Genomic DNA, 27978 nt, shown 5'->3' on the forward strand with positions numbered 1-27978 from the left:
CGACCTTATATCCACCTTCAGGACCCAAATGACATCCTGGCCTCTCAACAGAAACTACTAGCTCCCCAGTAACCATTAGCCTTTGTCTCCTCCACACCAGGGGATGGAGAAGTGTCTTGGTGGGTGCAGGAGATAATCCTCATTTGCTCTGGTGTGAAATAGCACAAGCAGCATGGGTGTTCTGTGAGGCTGTGATTAGATTCAAAAGATCAAAGCTGTGACTAACGGGGCAGCCGCTCCCCTAAATGGTCTTTTCAGCTGATGGGAGGAGATGGAGGTCTCAGGAGGAAGCTTCGCGAAGTGTTTGCCTCAGGAGGGCAGGATTGCTTATCGCTAAAGCAGGTTCTGAGCGTCCCTTATCCACCTCAGCCGGTGTGGGCCCTCCTTGGTCTGTCCATTTTCAGCCATTTGGGTACAATGAATGTGTATCTCACCCACAGCAGGTCTCATGGGCCTCCAGGACTTAATGGGCCTTGATCCTTTATCAGCGTGCTAATCTGTACACTCAGGTGTTCCGTTTAGTTATTAAAATGTCAGTGGGCGTTCTAAAATGTTCCATTTCCCAGAGATTCTAGTATTTTCCAATTTACAGGATTAGGATGAGGTAAAAACCTCACTCCAGCAAACCTCCCCCGCCCCCAAATTTCACTAATCAAAATTAACAACACATTGATTGGTCTTAAAAATTACATCTAATATAAAATAAACACACAATATACAAAATATAAAAGTTTGAAAACAAGGCAATTAATGGGCATCATGGGTAGGCGGGAGAGGCTGTTACACTAGTTTTCCATTACCATATAAGTAACCCCCTTCAGCCATGGGAAGGGTTATTTGGGCTCACAGTTTGCAGGAGTCCACCCACAACCACTGGGATCTGTTGTGAGGCAGATATCCCAGTGGGAGTGTGTGGTGTAGGAATCCACTCACCCTATATGTCTGGGAAGCAGAGAGAGAGAGAGAGAGAGAGAGAGAGAGAGAGAGAGAGAGAGAGAGAGAGAGAGAGAGAGGCCAGCATCCCATGATCCCCTTCAAGGCATGTGACCACTGAGCTACCTTTCTCCCACTAGGCTCCACCTCCTACAGAGCCTGCCATTAACAGGAGTCTATCTCCAAATTACAGCTGTGAGTGAGGTGAGGTTGAATTGTTCGAGCGAGGGATGGAGTCTGTCTTTACGTTGCCATTGTTATTTGGTTTCCATGGCAACACTATAAGACACACTGTGCTTGAGTTTGATGAAGACAGTGACTGTCATGACTAGCAAATGTGTTCATGGTATTAGGTTAAGGATTGAAAATAAGCAAACAAAAGATCCTTTAAGAGTTCTCATTCCCTTTGACCTTTTAATAATTCCCTGGCTGATTCACAATAAGGAGCAACCTAGAAACACACACAAAGACATCATCTATCATAGTGTTATTTAGGGCAAAGAAAAGTCTGGAAATAATCTAGTATCCCGCTATAGTGAGTGGCTCACTAAATGCCAGTACAGTCACATGGTGGCATGAGGTATGGTCATTGAAATTTAATTTTGAAGACTAGACAATGGCTCAATGGCACACAAAAGTACTCATGAGTATTGTTAGTTTAAAGAATAATATAGATGCTGGTTAGCTTTCCATCGCTATAACAGAATACCTGAAATAATCAACTTACAAAGAGAAAGGGTCATTATGAGTTTTGGTGGCTTCAGTTCCTAATGAACTGGCCCTATTGCTTGAGGCTTGTGTCAAGGGATTATATCATGGCAGGAGAGCACAGAGGACCTTCGAGTGACATTCTAATTAGATATAGTCATTTGTTAATAGGATTCTATGCACAGGCACTGTTCCCTGTAGAGAAAATCGTGTTTTGGCTACAATGTGCCATTTTCCTTACAAATCTTTTTAATTAACTAAACTGGAGATTTGAGCAGAAACCAATTACATTGCCATCCAGCCAGCAAAAGAGGAAGAGGAGGGGACCGCAGTTCCCCAACCCCCTTCAAGGGCTGCAATGGCTCCCACAGACTAACATAAGAACCTCCTCCCTTTAGCCCCCCTTCTCCTTAGACGGCATTTTCCTCCAAACTGAAACAATCCCTCCAGGAGGGAGGGGAAGGCTCATGAGCCTCAGAAAGTTAACAAAAGGTCACACAGAAACTTGAGGGGGTACTTGAGGGACCCCTCTTAGCAATATAAAAAGGAGTAATGGCTGCCAGGAGAGGGGAATCTGACCAGTGCAACTGGGGTGGGCGGGGTAGACAGAGAGACAGAGGTGGAGAGATTCAGACAAGTAGAGGTGCACAGAGAACTCCAGGGTTCAGCTTTCAGAAGCCATCTTCCATGTCATGGTGGGCGTTTCTGTGATGCAGCTGGTTTTGAGTCCTCCCCAATCCTGTACGTGACCCCTCACCCACATCCCTGCTAGGAACCCCAATAAAAATTCATTGGTTCATCAAATTGGTCATTGGGACAATTGATACTTTGGTCCGCATGGGTTTCCGTTTCTGGAGTGCATAGATGTATGTGTGTGCGTGTGTGTGTGCGTGCGTGCGTGCGTGTGTGTGTGTGTGTGTGTGTGTGTGAGCCTCTGTCATACTATATCCCCACCTGATCTGCATTCCACCATCTTCTGCAGATGACACCCTGTTGTAATTAATATAGTTGGGCACCATTTATAGATGGAGGTTGCTTGCTTGTTTCCTGGCCGCCCAGACCCAAATAATCACACGGAAACTACATTAATTACAACATTGCTTGGCCTATTAGCCCAGGCTTCTTATTAACTAACTCTTACGTCTTTTTTTTTTTTTTTGGTTTTTCTAGACAGAGTTTCTCTGTGGCTTTTTTTGGAGCCTGTCCTGGAACTAGCTCTGTAGACCAGGCTGGTCTCGAACTCACAGAGATCTGCCTGCCTCTGCCTCCCGAGTACTGGGATTAAAGGCATGTGCCACCATCGCCCGGCTAACTCTTACATCTTAAACCAACTCATTTCTATTCATCTATGAATTACCACGAGGTGGTGGACTACTGGTAAAGTTCTGCATCTACCCTCTCTATAAATCTCTTCCATCCTGGCTATATTCTGCTCTGCCATAGGCCAAAGCAGCTTTATTCATTAACAATAAAAGCAGCAAATAATACAGAAGGGCATCCCACATCAATACCCTGTGAACCCAGCCTTTTTACAGATAGTCTTGGGGGAATGGGGAATCCAAGATTCAAGCTATAGCAAGAGATATACAAAAGGAATGTCTAAAGGTTATAATACTAAAACATTTTGTATTTCAGTACAAGCCAAAAAATGTCCTTGTTAGAACAACTTTCTCCTTTGAAGATGAATGGGCTGGGATCCAATCCCTGCAGACCCTCAGCTTTTACCATTCATTTAGAAAGAGGCATCAAATCACCAAATAGCCTGGTTGGAAAATAACACCTGTTTTCTAGGTGTCTTTCATCTGCTGGCACGGTGAGGTTACTGCGACGAATGCTGAGCAGGGGGGACGAGAACTTCACCTCTTACTATTGACCGAAACTCAAAACTCAAAACACAGTTGGAGCACACAATAATTGAGCTGTGTTTTCTCTAGAGGTACTTACATGGCTCTCTCCAAAAAAAAACATCAGCAATGACCTTGAAAGTCAGGAAAGAGGTGGGGTGAAATGTTTATCACCTCTGGCTTCCAGGTTTTCTTTGGCTTTGTTGTTGTTTGTAGTCATATTATTGGAGAAGTGAGAATATTTGGGGGTAGAAATTTGATACTGTAGTTACCCCACTGCTGGTCACGGGGTTTGGGGGTGAGGCAATATTGTCACGTGGGGTACCGTCACTTATTTTAGATGGCAGTCTACTTAGACGTATGTGGTCTTCAACAGGGCACTATGTCCAAGCAACGTTGGCTATAAAATCCCATTTTCAAAGCTAGAATGTGTCCTTTCCATTAAATAAATCTTTATAGGGCTGGGGAGATGGTTTGGTGGGCAAAGAGGCTTGCCACCAAAGGAAAGTGGAAACCCATGTGGTGGAAGGCTAGAACAGATGCCCACAGGTTGTCCTCACACCTTCACATGTGTGCCCTGGCACATGTGTGAGGACACAACATAGATTCGTGTGCATGGATGTACACACACACACACACGCACAGAAGCACATACATACATACACTAAATAGATGTAAAAACATTAATGACTAAAACTTTATAATAAGTTTCAGATTTATTCAGAAAGATAAAGTTTGCTGGGTAAGACAGAGAGACAATAGGCACTACCACACTGCCATGCTGATTTGTTCTTAAGGACACAGTTGACCTGCATTTCCAGTCACGGTGGCATTTTACAGCCATGAGATGTAAACGCCACCCAACTGGGGAAGACATGATGGATGCCCAGGCATGGACTTTGCAGTTCTCTCAAATGTTGCCTTTACCTTCTGCTCTGTTCTCCTGGCTGGATGAGGAGTGGTCACCACAGACAGAAAGAGTCACCTCTGCATGTTCACCGGACCTTCTGCAAAATCAGCAACATCTCATCTGGACACGGGGTCAGCAAGAAGCCTTTATGGGTCACACTGTAATGATACTGGGGTTTCCCTGTTATAGCATCCAGCATTGCTTACCCTCTCTTCCACCCTTGTCTTCCACAGGCTGATAGACTGAGCTACCGGGTGCTTCCCTATGAGAATTATCCATCATAGGAGCTTTGGCTGCTGAAAAACCCTCTCACGGGACCGAGGATTTAACTGGCAGAGCACCTAACTGATGTGTGAGGGTCTAGGCTTGATGGAGAACCTCCTTCAGCCAATGGCCTCTGAGAGGTTGGACCATGTTGAGGAGTGGCTTTGGGTACCAAAACGCCATAGTCCTGCCCACTGCCCATCTCTTCCCACACTCCACCCTGGATGTTGGACCCCTATTCCTGTTCTGTGGATTTTCCCTTTTAATAAAGGAAACCCTTAGTATACCCTATTTAGAGCTAGTGTGGGATTATTTAATTCTCATTCCCCTCGCCAGACAGGCTTTGCTTCACAGGCTCAAATCCCAACCCCCCAAAAACAATTTTTAATCCTCATGTTTGTGGCTGTGTCTGTGTGAGCAGAAATTAGTCCACGCTTGTTAACTGTGTAGTGAGGGAATTCTGTGTGCAGGAATAAAACATGCTTCAATTTCAGAAGTAGAACTGCTATTCACATTTGCTTATCCATTCTCAATAGTTTTTTATCATTTTGTTTTTATTTGCATGTGTGTGCATGCATGTGTGTGCATGTGTGTACATGTGTGTGTGCCATATGTGTGCAGGTGTCCATGGAGGTCAGAAGAGGGTTAGATTTCCTGCCATTATTGGTGATTATGAGCCGGGATATAGTGCCAGGTACTTATCTTGGGTCCTCTAAAATACTGAGCCATCTCTCCAGTTCCAATTCTTGATAATTCTAAGGCTATCTGACCACATAAGATATTGGTTCTTTTTGTCAGCTATAGGAATAAGATACATCCCAGAAAAGGGAATATACCATAGAATATAGTACAAATCTGTGTCTTAAGGAAAAAAAATCATCTTACTCCGTTTTTGAATATGAATGACTTTGGGTTTTTATCTACCACTTTAATGGCATATTGCCTCAAGAGTCACATGATCAGACCGCTCTCCTGCGAGTGAAAGGTCACCTAAGCTAACCACACCAGCATCTCTTGATCTTTCTATGGTGGATGGATTTACAAAGTATGCCCCGTCCTCCATGTGTTCATCAACTGTGCGCCGCTTGTTCATGAGGACCATGGATACGTGAAGAAGTGGTTTCCGGAGGGAGAGATGTAAGGACCTTCTTTCAGATTTAGGCAGCATTTCCCTCTGGTTTGCTGCACACCAGTCACTGGTTCCTTGCTCTTCCAGCCATCCCTGGTTTCCAAGGCCGCGGGCAGAAGGAGCAATGAGCGGGGCTTCTTTCGATGGGTTTCCATTACAAGCTGAATTTGCAGCCCAAATGTGGCTCTGTCCCCTCACTAGAGAAGATGGATTGATCCTCTTCTTGGAGGCAGCACAGGGTGGTGGGTAAGGAAAGGCTATCCATTTCTCCCCGTGACAGGAGGCTGGCCGCAATGGCAGCTGTGATCACATTTGCTCCTATTGCTGAGAACATTTGGGATACTAAAATAAATTGATTGGACTGAAAGCTTCTTTGCTTTCCTCACCATGTCATCGTAATGGGGAATCCATCCCCCTTTGAGCTACATGACTACTGAGCTGGCATCCTGGCTTTCAAAATTACTCTGCCTTATAGCGAATCCGAGCTGGGGTTATTGGATTATGGGACAATGTTTGGGGGCTGTCGAAGGCCATCTTTCCTAAAGGCTCAGGGAGTCTTGGTCCATTATTCGTTCTTTAAATCTAGAGATGTGGATCTGGCCTGAGATCCCTACCTCATTCGTCTCTGATATTGCTAATTCCTTCCGAGGAGCTATTTACTGCCTGCCTACTATATACAAACTCATTCCCTGCACTGCAGTCACCCAAGACGACCATTCCTTGTGCACAATATAGAATTCGCTTTTACATTTATCCACTCTATTATTTAGTACATCTGCAACGTGAGTTGCATGCACAGTGTGCATATGGCTGTCAGAGGACAACTCGCTGGCGTCAGTTCTCTCCTTCCACCATGTGGGTCCTGAGACTTGAACTCAGGCTTCAGTCTTAGCAGCAAATACCTTTGCCTACTGAGCCATCTCAGGAGATCTAAATCTGACTTTTCAAAAGTAGCTGCTTTGTTTTAGAGAAATAGCCCCTGTCACCTTAAAATAGGTTCTTGCAGGCCACCTGCTAGTTAGCTTGTATTTGAGCTAATGAAACATTCTTTTCTCACTATCAATACATGCAAAATACTGAGTTTAATAAAGCGGTTTCCTTTCACGATGCTGATTTTTCTCATCCCATGATCATGACAAGTTTCAGGTGAGGGACTGTGTGAAGTTCTAGAGATCTGGCCTATATTCTTCTTGCCCATCAGATACACCACCTCTCTCGAGCCACTCTTGGGGCCAATAGTTATGAAAAAGAGTTCAGGCTTGCTATGTGACTTGACAAAATCTAAAAAGAATATAAAAAGACTATGAGGTAACCACTGAGAGGCCATTTCTGTTACTATTTCTGGGGGCTGTCTTCCTGGCCCTGTTCTCACGTACCATCTTAACACAGCCATGTTCCCATGTCAATAAACGTAGCTGTACATAATTGTGTTTAATGGCCCTAGAGTATTTCACTCTAGAGACAGGCTGGTCTTCATTTATCCAATCACATAGTATTGGGTTTTCATTTGTTGTTCAATATTTCATTATGATGAGCAGTAGATGAGTTTTCAAATCATATTCCAAAGCAACTGTAGAATAGCATAGTTCAAAACAGTGAACTATGCAAAATGAGAACCTGAGGCCCATCCCTAGAACAGTGGGCAGAAACCTGGGCATGGTGGTGCAACGCAATCCTGGCGCTGGGGGAGAGAGAGAAGCAGATCTTTGGGACTTGCTGGCCAGCCTAGCCTAATTCGTAAGTTCCAGACCAGGGAGACATTTGCCTCAAAAATTAAGAGGTGTAAAACACTTGGGGGTGTCCAATAGCTTCCATACCTACACACACACACACACACACACACACACACACACACACACACGAAGGAAAGAATTCCCTTTCTGTTAACAAGTAAGATAGAATACAATGAAGATCACATCTACTAAAGACCACGTTTTTAGCTCCATCAGCTACTCTCTTGCAGGGTTAACTCATGACAACAGGCTTTTGGTCAGGGGTCAGGTCCAGTGGTTCTACACACACACACACACACACACAAATCTAGTTGCATACTCCTGTGACACCCTTTCAGTGTTAGTCAGGTGACTGCTATTGTATGAGACCACTTCTGAGTCCTGCAGTATGCCAGGCAATCTTTCATCTCCCAAGGGTGCATCTGTATGGCAACTTCAATAATTATTTCACAAGGAAGAGCTGAATGTTCAGAGATATCAAACTATCTGGGTACCATCACACAACTGGTAGATGTGGGTCCAGAACTGAACTCAAGCCTTTTTGGGTCCAAGGGCCAGCATTTCCTACCTACTCATCCCTGCCCTCACTGTTCTCTCTACCCGTCCCTCCAATTGCCCTTTCCTATGGGTGGGACTGTGATCACAGACGTCAGGGCCTGGAGGGAGAATGGCACAATGTGAGTGATGTTGGAAATGTTTGTAGATTCCAGTTCGTGCTCTTTCTGCTGGTATCCCCCACCCCACCTTCTGAAAGTGCACCGGGACTCATTTTGGGGTGTCTTCTCTCCTACATTGAACACGCTTTCTAGGAAACCCCACACAGCTGTGCACTAAGGCCCAACTCTTGTTCTGAGCCCCAGGCTCCCATTGTCCATGCCTGCTTGGTCATCTCCTGCATGGCACGGTGAACACCTCCCAAACCTTGGCTGGGGATCCAATCCTCAAAACGCTCACACCTCCTCACTGCTGTGGGAAATGCTCTTGTACACTGTAAAGATTTGTCACTCATATTTGCTTAATAAAATTCTGATTGGCCAGTAGCCAAGCAGGAAGTATAAGTGGGGCAACCAGACTAAGAGAATTCTGGGAAAAGGAAAGGTAGAGTCAGTCACCAGCCAGACAGAGGAAGCAAGATGAGAATGCCTTTCACTGATAAAAGGTACCAAGCCACATGGCTAACACAGGCAAGAATTATGAGTTAATTTAAGTTGTAAGAGCTAGTTAATAATAAGTCTGAGCTAATAGGCCAAACCGTTTATAATTGTTATAAGCCTCTGTGTTTCTTTGGGTCTCAATGACTGGGGAACTGGGTAGGACAGAAACTTCCTGCTATACCTCAGCTCCCTCTACACTAATGGTTCTCAACCTTTCTAGTACTACAACCCTTTAATATAGCTCCTCATGGTATGATGACCCACAACAACAAAGTTATTTTCAGTGCTACTTTATAACTGTAATTTTGTTTCTGTTATGAATTACAGTGTGTTTTCTGATGGTCTTAGGCTGTGAAGGGTCATTTGACCCCAAGAGAGTTGTGACCCACAGCTTGAGAACCACATTCTTTCCTACCATTCCACCTCCTCAAGGCTAAGCTCTTTGGCTGCTCCTTGACTTCTTTCTCCCATTTTTTTTTTTATTCAGTATGTTATTACCCTTTGTTGGAAGCTTCTAGAAAGATCCCCAGGGGTGTCTGTTTCTCAGCACCTTCAAGAGTAATGGAGCCCGATAATTTCTCATCTGGACCACCTCACTCATTTCCTTTTTGCTCTGTACCTGGGACAATTGATTCCATAGCAGTTTAAAATCTTCCTTGAAGAATGTTTAATCATTTACATCATTCCTTCACACAAAATCTTCCACAGGCTTCCCCTTTAGCTCCAAGGAATGTTAGAGCCTCCCTCGAAGCCTTCAATGATCTGTCCCATCTTCATTCTCTTTGTGTGGTCTCTAAAGACTGCTTTCCTTGATTACCCACTCCAAGCTCAGTTTGAATGAGAATGGTTGCCAAAGGATCTTACATTTGAATGCTGAGTCTCCAGTTAGTGGAACTGTTTAGCAAGAATTAGGAGGTGTGGAGGAAGTGTATCAATGGGGGTGGACTTTAAGGTTTCAAAAGGCCTTGATAAGCCCAATCTCTCTCTCTCTCTCTCTCTCTCTCTCTCTCTCTCTCTCTCTCTCTCTCTCTCTCTCTCTCTTCCTGCCTGTAGATCAGCATGTAAAGCTCTCCACTACTTCTCCAGCCCCATGCCTACCTACATTCTACCATGCTTCCCACCATGATGATCATGGACTAGCCCTCTGAAACCACGAGAAAGCCCCCAATTAAAGGCTTTCTTCTTTAAGTTTCCTTGGTCATGGTGTCTCTTCACAGCAAGAGAGCAGTAAGACACCTCTTGACTCAGGGCTCTGGCTCCTGCTGTCCCTTTGCCCAGAACTTCCTCCCTATTGCTCTCCACTTGACTTATCTACTCCTTTGTTTCCGTGATGCCCTTTTGGGTGCTCTGTGGGGTGGGACACACTCATCCCAATTCCTGCACCTCTTAAACCTCCCATCCTGCCTTATTTCTCCCCACAGTGCCTGACCCCATGTATTACAAACTTTCTGTGTCACTGGTTGTGTTTTCTATCCCATCCGGACTTTATTCCCAGCACTTAGAAACTCGGCATATGATGCTGGAGCTAATGAATAGATAAACAAATGGCCACTCTCCTGATCTCCTGGGTGTGTGATTTGCTCATCTCTCTGGAGATATTAATTACACTTATTTAAAATCCTGTTGTACATTTTCTATTAGCTATCTTCTTGGATGTAAGTTTTCTTCAGCTCATTGAGCCTGTAATTCTATCATTTCTGTCTCAGTTTGTTAGTGGTTCTCAGATGCCTGATGATGTTTATTTTGGGGGGGGGGGATCATTTGAGGAATTGCAACTTCTGACACATAGTGCTATGGTTTAGGTGATGCCGTCTAGTCCAACCCAGCCCACCTGCCTCTCCGCCTTCCTCTTCCTGGACTTCCTTCATCTGAGGAGCTGCCAACCACATAGGAGAACATTGAGGGTTTGGAGGTCCCAAGAAGGCCAGAGAGAAAAGTCTAGAAGGGCAGCTGATAGTGACTAGAACCAATCCTTTATCTTGGGAAGAGGAAACCTGCCAATACCAACAAATACGGAGCAGCCTTGTCCATGTGTTAGAAACACACTGAAGTGATTTTTTAAAAATCAAGTTAGAATGCACCTCCAAATAAGAGTTTCCTAAAAACCTACAAAATAGGAGTTTTCTTCTAGATTAAATTTTTGTTGAAATGTACATTCTCCGTTTTCTCCAGTTTCTCCAGCCCCCATAACTTTTCCTGTGAGAATATACTGAACCTTCCTTGGAAGTCTGATTCTACTGGCTAACTACAGCTGCCTGAGCCAAGAGCTTAGCATGGCCTCCTTGGAATAATGACCCAAACCAAGTATTCCAACAAAATCGGGAGAGGGGCTGGGCTGGACCGATCAAGGCTGCCCTGTGGCAGGCTAAGCAAGCAGCGAGCCTCCATCCTGGACAGACATCACTAGTGAGCTGTCCTCCGAGACCCATCCTTCTGGTAAACACCCATCACTCCTGTGCAGTTCTTCCTGGTGCTTCAACCGAGGCATGCTGCTCTCCTCGGTCCTTCCTGTTTCTCTCTTCCACTGATTCCTTTTTTTTTTGTTCTTTGTTCTGCAGAACTAGAGACAGTCCCTCAGCCTGAGTAGGCAGGGCCCTCTGGGAAAAAGTTGCACTGCTCCTTTTAAAATTCAAATATGGCAGTTTGTGGATAGCCTTCCCAACACTGGTTAGGGGATGAGCATGGACCCAGGGACTCAGAATACTACAAAGGCCAACGCTGAACTCAGTGCAACTGAGGACCCTGGGCCAATCAGACTGAAGCAGGCTACATAGAAGTGGGTGTCAGTCTGAGAATGGGACATCCTCCATAATTGCTCCAAAGACAAAAGATGACATTGGGAAAAGATGATTAGAAGATTTGTCACTCTGAGCCAAAGGCTGGATTCTGGGAGAGACTCCATGTGTCCTCCTGGGGTAGCAGAGCAACTCTGTCCACGGGCAACATCTACTAGCAAGCTTTGCTCCATCTTTGCTTGCTTGCTTGCCCCACGGGCCCGCTAGAGTACCCAAGTTCAGCTGACACTGATTAAGAAGCCCACGTGATGATCTGAAATGTCAAGTGCTTCTCCATCCTAATAAGATGCATCTGGAATCCTTCCCAGACGAGAAAAGCTTTGCTTCCCTCTGCTTCCGAACTAGAAGGACGGCAGCAGAAGCAGTGATGAATGAAAAGAAAACCAAAACCAGGTGGTGACTTCCTGCCGCACGAGGAAAACAAGATGATGTGTGATGGTGGCTTCAGCTTTGTAAACAACAGCGAAGGGCTGGAGAGGTGGCTTTGCCGTTAAGAGAGCTTGCAGTTCTTGTATAGAGCCTGGGTTTGGTTTCCAACCACAACACCTTGCCTGTAAATTCCAATGCTAGGGAATCTGACTCCCTCTCCTGGCCCCCATGGGTACTGCACACAGGCGATAAACATTCATACATGCTTGTTTGGTTTATGGCCGCCAGGCCAAAGTGCCACAGAAGGAGAGACTCTAAATTGTTACCTTTATATTAAATGACTCATTCTGTGGCACTTCGGTGACAGCAATGGGACCCTGTGAAGTCCTCAAATGAGAATGTATTTCTGAACTCTCTGAGCTGCTGCAGCCCCATGCAGTCCTTGGCTTATAGCTGCAACCTTTTGAGCCCCTGTCTTGTGCTGACAGTTTCCCACAATGTCTTTTCCTCTATACATACATAACCCCATCTCCATATTTCTTCCTTTAAAATTGATTTATTTTTTGTTTTATCCTGTGGGGATATTTGTGGTCTATGTATATGGGGTGTGCGGGGTATGCACATGTATGTATGCAGATGCATGCCCTCTACGCACATCCTCAGGTCAGTGGAGGTCATGGGTGTTTATTACTTTCCACCTTATTCCCTTTAGATGGGCTTTGTCACTGAACTTGGAGAGAGGCTACCAGCTGGCAAACCCCAGTAATCCTCCTGTCTCTGCATCCTACAGTGCTGGGGATACCTGGCTTTCTGCATGGGGATTCTGGGTATTCCGACTGAGGACCTGAAACTTCCATAGTACTCTTACCCACCAAGTCATTTCAGCCCCGTATTTCACCTTCCGTGACCCACCTCTCAGAACTATAAAAAATAAAATAAAAGGAAAGGAAAGCTGAAAACTACATTTCCCAAATTCCCTTGCAGCTAAGGTCCCCAAGGTTCAGAAACACAAAATGAGGTGCTGTTGCCCAATAAGCCACCAGTGTGAGAGAGGATATTGGCTCTTTTAGACTCCTTGGTTCTAGAAAGAAGCTCTGGAGGAAACTCTAGTGTCTATCTCGATGATGTTTCCAGGTATCATTATTCTTGCCCTTGCGTCTCCAGTCCAGTTTGTAAGACTTCCTGTGAACTATCAAAACTTCTTTTAATAAAGCATAAAGGTTCTTGTTTAAGCACACAAGGCATTTTGATGTCTGCTTTGTATCTAACATCGAGTGGCCAGCTAAAGGTTCCTGAGGTGGGGAAACACATTGCACTGACTGCAAAGGGCTTCAGAATTACCTCCCATGGAAATTCTTTAAAAAAAAAAAACCCACAAAACAAAACCCCACAGCTACTCTTGCAACTGAACTGGCATTGCTGATGGCTAGATACATAATCACGGGAATTTCCTCTGGGCCTCAGTTTCCTCGTCCATAAAATAGGGAGGCTATCATGTGCTTCCTCCATGTGTTAAACGAGAGGATGGAGGTGAAGAAACTCAGCAGAGTGAGCACTCAACGACCCTCCGCTACATTCATTTTTTTGGATTGCTCTGGAATGTTTACCGCCGTGGCTTTCAGTAATTGATAGATTCTCAGGAAGTATTTGTCAAACAAATTAGTCATGCACCTGGCTCTCCCTACCAGAGGGATTAACAGTCTTTTAACGACTCCTCAGAATTCCAGATTTATCACGAGTCCATGCTTCTCACACTTGTCGGACATTGACCTTTCCCATCTTAACATAGAGTCCTCTTGAAATACATCCTCCAGCTGTTCAAACGCGTTCTGTCCTCTGGGCATTGTTATGGGACAAAAGAACACACCCTACCACCTCTAACTAAACCAACTCCAGCAGACCTTCATGAAGAGAATGACAACCTATGAGAAGCTTGTTGGTTGCTGTTTTGAATCCCCATTTCCCACAGATCAAAAGTATCCAAGAATGTCTGTATTGGTCTGTTTTCTGTGGCGATAACAAAATATTTGGGGCTGAATGGCATATAAAGAGTTCAGGATTTTGTAGAATAAAAGGGCCACATGGAAAAAGAAGGAGCAACAGGGTGAGGCAATAAGCCAGAGGGACTGGGAAGAGGGGCTCCTTCATAACGCCTTTGTCAGCTGACCGCACCGCATTGGGCTGCCATTTGTTGGGGAAATATAAACACACCAATTGAAAGTTGTGAGTTAAACATTCATAGTTAAACATTCTGTTGCTAGAACAAAGCAAGTCATGCTTACACCCTAGTCCAGAACGTTCTGTAGGCAAACCACTCCCTGGGTAGAATCCCAAGTTGTCTCCATAAAGGAAACTGGAATGTAGTTGGATCCTTAGACTCTTATTTGAGGTAGGAACAATCTGCTTCTCTATTCCTGAGCCACACCTGTAGACAAAAACCGTGAGAGAGCAGAACTCTCTGATCTATATCTAGGTGGGCCCTTTGTTCAAGGTAGAAGCACAATAACCCGGAAGGAACTAGAGAAAAGTTCCAACTCTCTGACCTTTGCTTAACATGGAAATAGGCTCACATTTTTGGGCCTCCATACATCTTCCTCTAGGAAGGACAGACAATCCCTTCTTAAGACAGAAGCTTCAGTGACTTCCCGCCTGGGCCCAGCTCTAAAGCTTTCTCCTCAACATTATACACTGCAATGTGAGCTCTCCACACATCAGTGGTTCTCAGCCTGAGGATTGTGACCTCTTTGGGGGTCACATATCAAATATCCTGTGTATCAGATATTTGCATCACTATTCATAACAGCAAAATTACAGTTAAGGAGCAGGTGAAATAATTTTGGGGTTGGGGGTCACCACAGCCTGACACAGCATTAGAACGGTTGAGAACCACGGCCACACATGAACCTTGTGCAAGAAGCCACACCTAAACCACGGCAGTCATTTGAAGACATTCTTTGGTTATATAGTGGGTCAGTCATTCATGTCCCTGTATCCACCTCCTTCAGTGGTGTCTGTTCCCACTGCTCTGGGTTTGCTGATGTGACTCACTTTGGCTAATGGGATGAAAACAGACATTGCAGGAAAGAGGGTAGGAAGACTGTAGGGCCCAGGGGACATATGCCGTGATGTGATAGCATCTTCTGTATATGAAAAAGAAGCTGTATCCATAAAATCCTAACACTATTGTTGCCTAAACAAGACCTGGACAATGACAATACCAGATGGCGTGACAGCATGAATGAGTGGAATCTCACCAGGCCTCGCTCCTCCATGGAGAGCTAGAGGCAATGAATAGGCATGAAAGGGAGAATCTGTCTCCCCTAGGAACGAACCCCTTGGTAGCTTATCTAGTGCCAAGTGATCAGCCCTAAATACATACACCTAGGATTCAGTGGGGTGTGTGTGTGTGTGTAAAACAATAATAATTGAAGAACAGGTCATGACTTTGAGAGGGACCTGGGGAAACACAGGAGAAATTAGAGAGGAAAGGGGGAAGGGGTGGGAATGAAATAATTCTCAAAAGAAATTTAAATTCTAAGAGACAACACATTTAAAAATACCTTGGATTTCAGAGGACACAGTTAGCAACTTTGTTTCCAGTACTAGAGAAGTGAATGCTTGGAGTGGCCACATTACAACCATACTTTAAAACTGCCTCTAAGTGTTCCCAGAGACAGGGGAGTGAGAAGCAGGCTGGCTTCACTATGTCTCAAAGACCTGGGTTCAATTCCCAGCACCTACATGGCAGCTCACAACCATCTGTAACTTCAGTTCTAGGGGGTCTGATGGACTCTTTCTGACCTCTGAAGGAACTATTTGTACATGGTCCATAGACATACATGCAGGCAAAACACCTAGACACATAAAATAAAAATAAATATATCTCAAAAACATGTTTAATTGCTAGTCTAGGGGCTGGAGAGATGGCTCAGCTGTTAAGACTTGTTGCTCTTGTAGAAGACCCAGGTTCAGTTCCCTGTACCCACATGGTAGCTCATAATCATCTGTAACTCCAGATTCAGGGGGTCCAGCACTTTCCTTTGGCATCCACAGGCACCAAGCATACATATTGTGCACAGACATACATAAAATCAAAATATTCAATCACATAAAACTAAACGTTAAAAACAATTAACATTCTAGAGCCAGTAAGATGACTCACTGGGTAAAGTCACTTGCTGCCAAGCCTGATGACCTGAGCTTGAACCCAGGTCCCTCAAGTGGAAGAGAAAACTGACACCCTCTGTCAAGCTGTCCTCTGACTTCCACAATATGTACACATGCAATAATTAAAAAAAACTATTATAAGAATAAATTACTTTAGGGTATAACTATATGACAAATATTCAACTCTCCATTTTCTGACCAACAGACAGGAGCCACACATAAAATTAATACTGAATAACTTGTACTTTTAAAAAGCCTGATACTAAATTCTATTGTGATGGAAAAAAAGTACTGGCAATGAAATCACCGTTCTAATTACATCTCATTATTGCTACCATTAATTCACATTTCCAGAGTGCACGATGCCAAGGAAACAATGCCTTGCCCAGTGTGGAACCATAAAGTTCCTAACACAGGTGCATAATGGAGAGCTGCCTGCTGGCCAGAATTTGCCCAGCCATGTCCGAGCCAACCGCCTCCAAGTGCAGACAAATTTCCCAAGCCTCCTTCCACGTGTCCACTTGTCTATGCATCTAACAGGAACTGCATCCTTGCCTGCTGCATCCTTGCCTGCTTCCCCCGTGGATACCCGTGAACAAAGGATCGTCTGTTCCTGAGAGGCCAGTTGTAAGTTTTATAGTCTTTAAATTAAAAGCTAATTCCTAGAATAAGTAATTTATGGCTATCTTTTGTACCATCTCTGGGGTTCTATTTTCAGTTATCTCATGGGGTAATACTAAAGAGACAAATTAAAACACAAATACATGCAAGAAAGCATGGGGAGAGTTCTCTTTCTCTCATAAACACAAGCATACACAAATACTTTCCCAAACACGAATATGTCCAGATACATATATAAACCCACAAATATATACGTAAGCACAAACATATACAGATGCACATATAAATCCACATTTGAATTTGTATATAAATTCAAACATACATTCATAAGTACTTGCAAACACACACAAACATGTAATCTGTAAGCATTAGAATATTTCCATCAACAAATTTACAAAGATACACATGCACAAACACACATCATACACATACACACAAAAATGCACACAAAAGCATAAATACACATGCTGTGGGATTCCCCTCTGTATGCTATGAATACCATTGGTTAATAAAGAAGTTATTTATGGTCAATAGTGGGCTTCAGAAAAAGGGATCTTGCAACTGGAAGATTCCCATGAACAATTAAAATGTGAACTTTGGATCTAAAGCAGGGCTTTCTAACTTTGAAACCATTCTACGGGCATCTGTGAGTAAGTGGCTATTTCCTGGGTGGAGCTGCTCTGTGCACTGTGGTGAGTCTAGAAACACCCTTGGACTCTTCCCTTGAGAGGCCAATAGTGGGGCCATGATTGCTCTTCCAGAGGACTGGACTTCAGTTCCCAGAATCCATCCCAGGCAGCTCCCGATCATCATAACTCCAACTCCAAGAGATCCTACGCTCTCTTCTGGCCTGCCTCTCTCTCTCTCTCTCTCTCTCTCTCTCTCTCTCTCTCTCTCTCTCTCTCCCTCCCTCCCTCCCTCCCTCCCTCCCTCTCTCTCTCTCTCCCTCTCCCCCTCCCCCTCCCCCCCCCTCTCTCTCTCTCTCTCTCTCTCTCACACACACACACACACACACACACACACACACACACACACACACATTTAAAATGGCAAAAACACCATGACTCCTCTCCTACTTCTGCTGCTGTGATAAAATTCCCTGAAAGGGGCGGAGGCGGGGGTGGGTGGCATTGGTAGGACTTACTTTAGCTCACACTCCCAGGTTATAGTCTATGCTGGCAGTGAAGTCATGGCAGGAGGAACTTAAAGCAGCTAGTCACATCACATCAATAGTCAAGAGCAGAGAGAAATAGATGCACACACGCTCCTCTGCTTGCTTCTGCTCAGCTCAACTCCACTACTCTTTTAAAATCTGTTTATTGTTTTACTTATGTGTATGATATTTGATGTTTGTGGGACTGTGTGAATGCTTGCTACATGAATTTTCTGTGTATAGAAGTCAGAAAAGGGCATCAGATTCCCTAGAACCAGAGTGATAGGTGGCTGTGAGCCACCTCATGCCAGTGCTGGGAACCAGACTCAGGTTCTCTCCAAGAGCAGTACCTGCTCTGAAGCACTCAGCCCTCTCCCCAGCCCTGAATTCTCCACTGACACACAATTCAGTACACCCATGCCAAGAGAACTGTACTGCCCTCTGGGGACTGGGTCTTCACGTATCAATTAATTTGTACATAATACATATAGCTTCTCTATATAATATATGTTATAAATTATATCATAGTAATATAACTTCTCATATCAATAAACTTTATTCAAGCAATTCCCTGCAGGTGAGCCTACTGGTCAACCAACTGTAGGCAATCTCTCCCTGAGACACTCTCCCAGGTTCTAAGTTGTACGTAGCTTGCAATTAAAGCTGACCATTGTAAGTGGAGGTTTCTCTGTCCCACCCCATCCCACAGCCATTTCCAAATAATGACTCAGAGGCTTAATATTAATGACAGAATGTTTGGTCTATGGTTCAGGCTTATTACCAACTAGCTCTTACATTTAAATTCACCCATTTCCATTAATCTATATGTTGCTACATGGATGCGGCTTTACTGGTCTGCTGGTATCTTGCTTCTTGGGTGACTAGCTCTCTCTCTCTCTCTCTCTCTCTCTCTCTCTCTCTCTCTCTCTCCACCCTTCTTTAACTCTGTATTTTCATTTTATTTTCCTGCCTGGCTTTATTCTGCTTTGCCATAAGCCAAAGCAGCTTTATTTATCAACCAATAAGAACAACGAATATTCACAGCATGCAGAAGGATTATCCACAGCAGACCATCACAATCCTCAGCAACCACCAGTCAGGAAAAGCTCAAAATACAGCAGAAGTTCTCTGGCCTGTGGCAGGCAAACTTATTTTCCTCTCCTCTTAATTGAGATCATTCATGTGGACATGTTCAACCCATGCCCCAGATCGCATGGGACCTAAAGACAGGTATCAGTGCAATCCGACACAAAATCATAAGCATACTTGAAACATCATGATGTTCTTGGCAATGTTTCTGTGGCTGCTGCAGAACTCCCAAATGTGGACTCTGTAGATGCTAACGCTGCGCAGCCTCCACAAGGTGAGATGCCTCTGAAAGCGTAAATGCTGGAACTGGGCATTATCGTGGAAGTCGTTATTAGCTAACATAACAATAGATATCTTGAAGCGCCCAAGATGTTTGGGGTGTTTTTTATGTCCTGCTTGGAGAGTTCAGAAAATTGTGTTCTTGGAGCCATAAACCCCATTGAGGTCTAAGAATATAGAGTTTAACTTTAGTACTGTCTTGCCTCTTAAAATTGACCGAAACAATTTTATCAGCCCCAGATAAAAGTGTTTGTAATAACTACGAAGTTCCCTAACTGTAGCATCGACATAAAATAGCACCTGCAGGCATGAAAAAGTGTTAGAAACAGGAGTCAAATTGAAGGTTGCCTCGGGGACATGCATGGCTTGCCTGCCTCCCAGTGTCTCCTCACTGCAGGGGGTGGCAGCTGTTAGGCTGACCTCCCTGTCCACTGGCAGGAGCTGTTGGTGACTCTGGTCCAAATCCATCCTTCTCCAACTAAGGCCGGCCTTCAGACAGTTCTCCATTAGCCCATCTATTCTTGTTAACTCAGCCCGAGTCTGCCAGAAGCCAAGCGGAGGGTCTAGCCCTCCAGTGGAATTTGCTAAAGGCTTCTCTCAAAAGAAGGGAAGAAAAAAAAACATCGCAACCTAAACTATATTCCACCCAGGACCTGGAAGGGTCCCCAAACTGCTTCCCCCCGTCCACCAGGCTTACATTCTGCTCGTCACCCCACCTCCTGCTGCTGTGCCGTTACTGCCTGGAAAGGCACACACAAGGCGTTGGAACGCATGCTTCAGCAGAGATAGCAGGAAGGAAGACAGATGAGAAGAGAGGAGCAAAGAAGAAGGACAAGACTAGAGGGAAAAGGCAGAAAAAAGAGGGAAAGAAGAAAAAATAGGGGAAAGGCCACCCAAAGGATACACAATTCTACTGTTTTCCCACCAGGTATTTGACTTTCATTGTGGTTTGAAGTGAAATGGCCCCCACCTCCACCATGGCCACCATGGGTTCGAGTGTTTGAATACTTGGTCCCCAGCTGATGGTGCCCTTTGGGATGGTTGTGGGACCTTGCGGAGGTGGAGCCTCACTGGAGGAAGCCTTGCGGGTTTAAAGCCTGACCCTCACTCCCCATTGTCACTCTGCCTCTGTACTATAGCTGCAGTGTGACCGGCTGACCTTGTGTCCCTGCTGCCGTGCCGTCCCCACCATGATGGACTACCGTAGCCTTCCGGCACTGAGCCAGGATAAACTCTTCCTCCCGTAGGTTGCTTCCTCCAGGGTTTTGTTTGTATTTTGTTTTTGTTGTTGTTTTCTTTTTAACACAGTAACAGAAGAGTCACTAACATAACTCAAGCATGAACTTGCCTGCAGGTGCCAGGCAGGAGGCTTGCTTTTAGTTTAAAAGGTTTAACTTGCTTTGTTCCTAGACAGAGACTTAGAGGAAGGGATAGTCCGATGGTGCATCCTCTCTTAAAAGGAGCCCCCCAGGTTTTAAGAAGAGAGACCATCTGTTTGGGCAATGGAACTTCCCTGAGACAATCTCTCACCTGACCAGCAGAAGGAGACTTCCATGTGTACACGAATGTATCAGTCTATGGAACTCAGGCTCCAACAGTAACATCTGACTTTGAACCCGGCCATCCGCCTCTTTCCCCAGGCACGGCTTCTCCTTTAACAACAATGACCCAAAGCCTTTGGTGGGAGAGGGGCAGAGTTGCTGTTGGGAATTTAATTTGCTGTAATCGACCCCTCTTAGCACGCAGAGTTCCACAGTGCGAGGAAAAGAATTAATCTCTCCCAGAAAGAATTGCCTTTTTTTTTCTGTTATGAATCTAATCACTTACGAGACTGGGTTGGCATTTTGGGTTTAGAGGAAGCTCTCCGGAATAAAAACCACCAGATTAGGTTTCAAATGCCACGTGAATAGGGTACCTCATTGAACTGGGGGGGCCTGCAGTCTGAAGAGGCAAGGCAATGCAAATAGAAGCTCTTACATCCTTTGGTTCTTTCAGAGACCCACCACCATGCAAAGAAACGGTTATGGAATGACTGCATCACCATGGGCCTCTTAGGATACCCTGCCCATATCCCTTTATTCCCAAGACACGCTGCATTCACCGGAGCAGGCTGTCGGGTCTGCCAATCATCACTGGTACTCCCTTTACACGGGGGGATGTGTCTTCTCCATGTACACTGTTATAATCCTCAGAGGTGGGATTTCAGAGCACAGCAGTGCGTTTGCCTTTGACATTCTCCTAAGAAGGATTTATTGCCTCCAAGACAGATGTGACTTGAATCGATTATGCCTTGTAAGCACGCACTCTCCGAGCAGCCTCTGGGTTCTCTGCAAGGCTTCTCTTTCTTTTTCCCCACCTTCCTTCAATGTGTGGTTGATGTCAGAGAATCTCATCAGAATCGAATACTGTTAAGAGCCCGGTGCGTACTGAACTAAGACACTTAGGAAGCTCACCAAGTCATGACATGTAGCTCATTCTCCACTTTTGACCCACAAAATATAAACATATAGACTGATCCATTGATATCTCAAATGTAGAACCAAAGGAAAGCTGCGTGTGCAGGCGACATTAACATTCTAGTGATACTCCACTATTGAGTCTAGAATAATAAATAAGTATATCCATCTGTCTTTGGGAGAAAGATACAAAGCAATATTCAAAAATAGATGGAAAATAATGGAATTTCACCAAAAAAATGGGGTGTTTGATAAAGATTCTTACTAAAAAAAGAATGTATTTTTGGATGTTTACTACAAAACTCAAATCTACAGTTTGGAGCTGGAGAGATGCTCAGTACTTAAGAACATTTGCTGCGCTGGCGGAGGATTCAAATTCAATTCCCAAAACCCATGTCATGAGACTCACAACAGCCTGTAACTCCAGTTCCGGAGGATCTGGTGCCCCCTTATGGCTTTTGAAGGCAGTGTACTTATGTGCATATACCCACATACAGACACACATACACATAACCACAAATAAAGTAAATCTTAAAAGAAAGATAAAGCCACCTATTACCCCAGTCATCCACAAAATGTCATTTCCCCAGCATCATATAAAATTAGTGACATTAAGTTGAAAGAGGACCACCCGAGACTCTTTGCAACCCAAGGGGCTGGGAGGTCTTGATGTTACCCCATTTCAGCAAAACTTTCAGAAAGTTAGTGTGTTTGTTTGGAAGAAAAACCACAAGGCTGATATCTTGCAACTAAACTAAACACAACACATTTCGTTTGTCCTTTATAAATCTAAAAGACAAGACTTTTAGCTATTTCTGAATAGAAGGAGGCCTGAGGCAAGAGTGTCCCCAGACAGTGCATGATGATACTTGACCAACTTCTTGTGACAGTTTTCCTGGAGACATGGACCCAATCGACCTTGACTGAAGGGAGTGGGGCTCGAGAGGAAGAGCAGTGGAACCCTACTTTACTTTGTCAAAATGAGAACATTCTATTTAACTCTGAAAGGAAAAATAAAAGAAATAAAGAAATATAGAGATGATACATAGATAGATGACAGATAGATAGATAGATAGATAGATAGATAGATAGATAGATAGATAGATAGATAGATATTGATGGATGGATGGATGGATGGATGGATGGATGGATGGATGGATGGACGGAAGGACAGACGAATGGATAGATAAACACATAGACAGACAGACAGACAGATAGATAGATAGGAAGGTTATCAGTGTGGTGAAACATAATCTTAAACCATGTAAGATGTTTAGAATGGGCATATTTCTTGGGTACAGGGTAGTAATTCACATGGGTACAATGTGTATGGCCCAAACTGGGGTAAATAGTATTCCCAGCTTCTTAAGCACGTCCTTGTTCTGGGGCACTACAATCTCTTCTCTTCCATTTCTTAATAAGACTGGTAATGAATTCACCAGGTGTGGTGCTGCATGCCTAAAACCCTAGGAGGACTGCTGTGAGTACAGGGCCCACTTGGGCTACCGAGTGCAAGCCTTTCTCAAAACACGAAAATAATAACAATAAATGTCCTACGTTGTTATGAACTCTGCTTACCCCACTATGCTGTGGACTCATTCCTCCATGGTCTTCAACTATGGGGCCTGGTTTTCCCTCTGATGGGAAAGGGTGTTAAAAGTTCAGCGCTCTGCATTCGTAAATTCAGATGAGAAAAGAAATGAAGAGGCTTTTATTCTCTGGATTTTGCAAACGAGAACACACACTCTCTCCTTGGGGATTCATTTACACAGTTCCCTGGGCTGCGATGTCAGCTATCGGATTGGGCCCAGGCACCGAGCAAAGCTGCGCTTTCAGGAACAATTTGCTTGCTTTATTCAGTAAGTTGCTCTAAATTTCCCCCTTTTATTCCAAGTCTTAAAATTGGCTGTTGTGGCTTTAGAAGCCTTCTTTTCTCCCCCAGACAGGCTTGGGAAGGAAAGGGAGGTTGAATGGCTGCTTACTAAAAAGAGGGGCTGGAAGAATAAGAATTTAAATGAAAGGCTTTGCATAATTTGGGGCACCTTGACAGAGGGGCTGGGATCCCACGGGGCAGCTTCAAATACTGACAGGTGACGGATGCAGACAGGCCCCACCAGCTACAGTCCTGGTGAGATGAAATTGAGATTTCCAGACTGATCATAGACAATAAAACAAAGCATCATCCTGGCAGAAACGAAAGTGGAGAGACCATGGTTCAAAACTCTCCCACCCAGAGCAGAAGGCAGGGAACAGCCCTGCTGACCTCACTTGTTCAACAGAAAGCAAGCTTCAGGAAAAAAAAAAAAAAAGCTTTGAAGATGTATCTCCCAAGAATCCCCTCAAACCAAAGACGGTTTTCTAAAAACATTTACAGATTCCCAAGAGACAGAAATGACAATAAATTCTAGAGCAGTTTGCTTTCACCAAAGAAAATGCCACCCTGCTCTTAAAACACCTGGTGTTTGCCCATCAACATATCTGGAGAGACCCACTAACAAAGACAGAAGGAGAAGAAAGATTACTTTTAAATATTTCAATAAAACAGCATATGAGGAGAAACCTTGAGAAACAACAGCTCAACAATGGTGTGAAATGGGCAAATCCCCTTTCAGCATATTCATTGCTAGTGTCTTCAAAATGCTGATTCATCTACTAGGGGGTTCATCGAGCACCCCTAAATATTTACCAGCTGTTCAGAGATACAGTTTTGGATCAGGTCTTACTTCATGCCGACACCCTTGCCAGGTTTGATGCCTGCCAAGTTTGTATGGAAATGCATTCTTTCTCTTTCCCAAGACTGAGGGGGATGTGCTCCATTCTCAAAGGCAACACATACATTATCTTTAAGCTCCATTACTCCGACTTTAAGAACACAGTAAAACCTAATGAAAAGCCCAGTCTGCACTGCATCAGAGCGCCTCTTACAGTCATTTATGGCAAAAGTGACTGGTGGTTGGTTTGCTAATTGGACGTCCTTGGTTATCTTATCCCCCAAACAAAGCATTTAAAGAAACCCGAAAGACAATTCCAAACCCATTAAAGGCATGCCCAAGCGTTGGCCAATGACTGAGATCCAACATTAAATCCTAAACTTGCATGAAACATGATGAGAAATCTTGTGATATTTTCGTTGTTTTTTTCATTAACTTAAATGTGTAATTCTTGAGTGTGAACTTTTTAGATGATACAGTCGTGTCACAATGACAAAAGCCTGGACAACCCTGGACCACCCACCACTCATCCTTGTACCTGGGCATCCATTAGGAGGTGTCTCATCAGTATCATAGAGTTCTTCAGTGTCTCTTTCTCCGTGGGTAGAAAAGGGTCATCATCTTCCTCCAGTGCCTTCGACTTGGTGACAATGAAATGGGAAATCTGGTCATTTAGGGTGTGCAGTGACTGCACAGCTGTGAAAAGACAAAGAAGGAAATGGGAAAATGGTAGTTAACTCTGTGTGTGTGTGTATGTGCACAGACACACACACACACACACACACACACACACACTTCCCAGAGAGTATTTCCAACTACCCAGTGCTGGGATGACAAGTGGTCACCACCAAACCCAGCTTTAGTTCTGCATTTAACTTGGTGTGACCGTCAGCTTTGTCAGCCCGACACCTGGGAAGAGAGTCTCAATGAGGGACCGGCTGCACTATGGGCATTGTCTGCACATAGACCGTTGCTCTATGAGTGATTGTCTTAAGCTAACTGAAGTGAGATGACCCATCTCACTGTGGGTGAAGCCATTTCCTAGCCAGGAAGTCCTGAGCTGAATAAGAGCACAAGCAAACAAGGGAGCATACATGTGGTCATGTCTCTCTGCTCTTGACTGTGGGCGTGGCATGAGTAGCTATTGGAAGGTCTTGCCTTGATTTCCCCACGGGGATGGATGGAAGCCTGGAATTCCAATCTGTACCCAACCCTGTTCTCCTTTAATTTACTCTCTGTCAAGGTATTTCATTACACTCATATGATGTGGGAGTATCATATATCAATCTGTTGATTTCATTGGTTAAGCAATAAAGAAACTGCTTGGCTGGCCCTCATAGGTTAAAACATAGGTGGGAGGAGTAAACAGAACAGAATGCTGGTAGGAAGAGGAAGTGAGCTCAGACTCAAGAGCAGGCGCCTCAGAAGAGATGCCATGCCCCGCTCCCGGGCAGACACACGTGATGAAGCTCCGACCCAGATGGACGTAGGCTAGAAACTTCCCGGTAAGACCGGTGCTCACAGATTATTAGAGATGTGTTGATCAGGAATCAGAATTAGCCAGTAAGGGCTAGAGCTAAAGGGCCAAGCAGTGTTTAAATGAATACAGTTTGTGTGTTGTTATTTCGGGGCATAAGCCATGTGGGCGGCTGGGGTGCTGGGGACGCAGCCCCGCCACTCCTATTACTACACCCATAGAAATGAGTCTAAGACACATGGACCCTTGGGGTTAAACCCAGGTCCTCATATTTGCAAAGCAAACAATTTCATGACTGAGCCATCTCACTGGTAATTTCCAGTGAGAAACTAACTGATCCATCATTTTCAAAGGGAAAGCAAGGGTCCACACCCAGGGGACCAACCAGGTGAGTGCCAAGAACCTGGGTTTCTTAAATAGTTAACAGTTAGGTTGTGTCTGATGAACACCATCTAAATACTTATCCTAAACTCTTTAGAGTCTTTGAAGACACATTTACTAGCAAAATCAGACGTGGAACTCACTTCATGGAGCACCCAGCTGTCCCAGGGAAGCATAACAGGTTAGAGTTAGCTGTGTACCATAGATGTGACTTTTTGATCAATATTCCTAAGCCAGAGATCAACAGGGTACCAGGGTGTGGTCGGCCCTATGCTCAATTTACACTTATCATAACGCAGGTGGCCATTTCCTCCCTAAGCAGATGGCCTTAAAACTTGTGAAGGGGCAGTGGTCATGTTTTCCCATCAGAGCCACAAGTAGGCTGGAAAGGCTATAATTTCTCTGTCATTCCCATACAACTTACCATCCGACAGTTTAAGATTTGACTCATTTATTATTATGGCTGTCTCTTTCTCTACTATCCACGTAGTAACAGCATAGGTGGGTGAGAGTGTGTGTGAGCCTGTGTGTGTGTGTGTGTGTGTGTGTGTGTGTGTGGTGTGTGTGAATATGGGTATGAGCTTGTGTTGTGTGAATATGAGTGTGTGTGTGTGTTTGAATGTCTGTGTGTGAACATGGGTATGAGCTTGTGTTGTGTGAATATGAGTGTGTGTGTGTGTGTTTGAATGTCTGTGTGTGAACATGGGTATGAGCTTGTGTTGTGTGAATATGAGTGTGTGTGTGTGTGTTTGAATGTCTGTGTGTGAACATGGGTATGACCTTGTGTTGTGTGAATATGAGTGTGTGTGTGTGTGTGTGTGTTTGAATGTCTGTGTGTGAATATGGGTATGAGCTTGTGTTGTGTGAATATGAGTGTGTGTGTGTTTGAATGTCTGTGTGTGAACATGAGTATGAGCTTGTGTTGTGTGAATATGAGTGTGTGTGTTTGAATGTCTGTGTGTCTAGGCATGGGTGACTGCGCATGAGTGTACATGCATGCATGTATGTGTATGAGAGAGAATGTGGGTTGTGTAGGCCAGAGGTTGATCTTAGATATTGTCCTTAGTTTCTCCATGTTTTCCTTTTTGAGACAGGCTCTCTCACTGAATGTGGAGCTCATTGCTGCAAGACCAGCTGGTCCCATGGGTCCCCCTGTATCTGCTTCCACAGTGCGACAGTGACCAGCATGTGTCATCATGCCTGGTTTTGTGTGGGTGCAGGAGATCTGAATTCGGGTCCTCATGCTAGACTGGCAAACACATTCACCAAACCAGCTCCCAGCCCTCAGAGGTAGTTTTTAACCTGCTTTCTGCTCTGTCTCAAACACTTGGAATATCAGAGCTCAATAGTCATTGTTGAACTAATTCCTTTACCTTTCCTTAAATTAAATTCCCTTTTCTTATAGAATAGTCTACAGGTTTTTCAGGCAAACCTGCACTTATTAAGTGAACAAAGAACAACCCCTGGGCATTCTCAGTAAAGCTACCACATGATCACAATTCTGAAATCCTCCAGGGTCCTGGAACTCATCTGCCAATTCCAACACACAGTAACAGGGCTTGGGAGACCGTGCTTCTAGCCAAAGGTAGTGAGAGACACCGGTCACCCTCTCATGTAAACAGTAGGGAGCCTGGTGGTTTTCTACACAGCTGTGTTGCACAGACAGTTGGGGGTCTGTAGCCCTTGAAACAGTAGGGAGACTGAGTGAATCTTGTTATTTGCATGCAGTCGACATGTGTAACTCTCTACCCCACATACATACAATAAATATAGCTTAAATTTTTAAAGCAAATGTATTCTTTTAT

The 27978-nt window shown here is 44.5% G+C and overlaps 1 protein-coding gene across 2 annotated transcripts in view; it reads right to left on the minus strand.

Moving 5' to 3' along the window:
* Kazn (kazrin, periplakin interacting protein) overlaps positions 1-27978 on the minus strand; it is a 908996-nt gene that overhangs the window by 674502 nt on the left and 206516 nt on the right. For both annotated transcript variants that reach the window (XM_075946808.1, XM_075946807.1), the window contains exon 2: positions 24854-25011. In XM_075946808.1, coding sequence (XP_075802923.1) covers positions 24854-25011 — 158 coding nt within the window. The remainder of the gene's footprint in view (positions 1-24853; positions 25012-27978) is intronic.

This window comes from Microtus pennsylvanicus, chromosome 13, assembly GCF_037038515.1.
Source record: "Microtus pennsylvanicus isolate mMicPen1 chromosome 13, mMicPen1.hap1, whole genome shotgun sequence".
In the NCBI taxonomy this organism is placed as follows: domain Eukaryota; kingdom Metazoa; phylum Chordata; class Mammalia; order Rodentia; family Cricetidae; genus Microtus; species Microtus pennsylvanicus.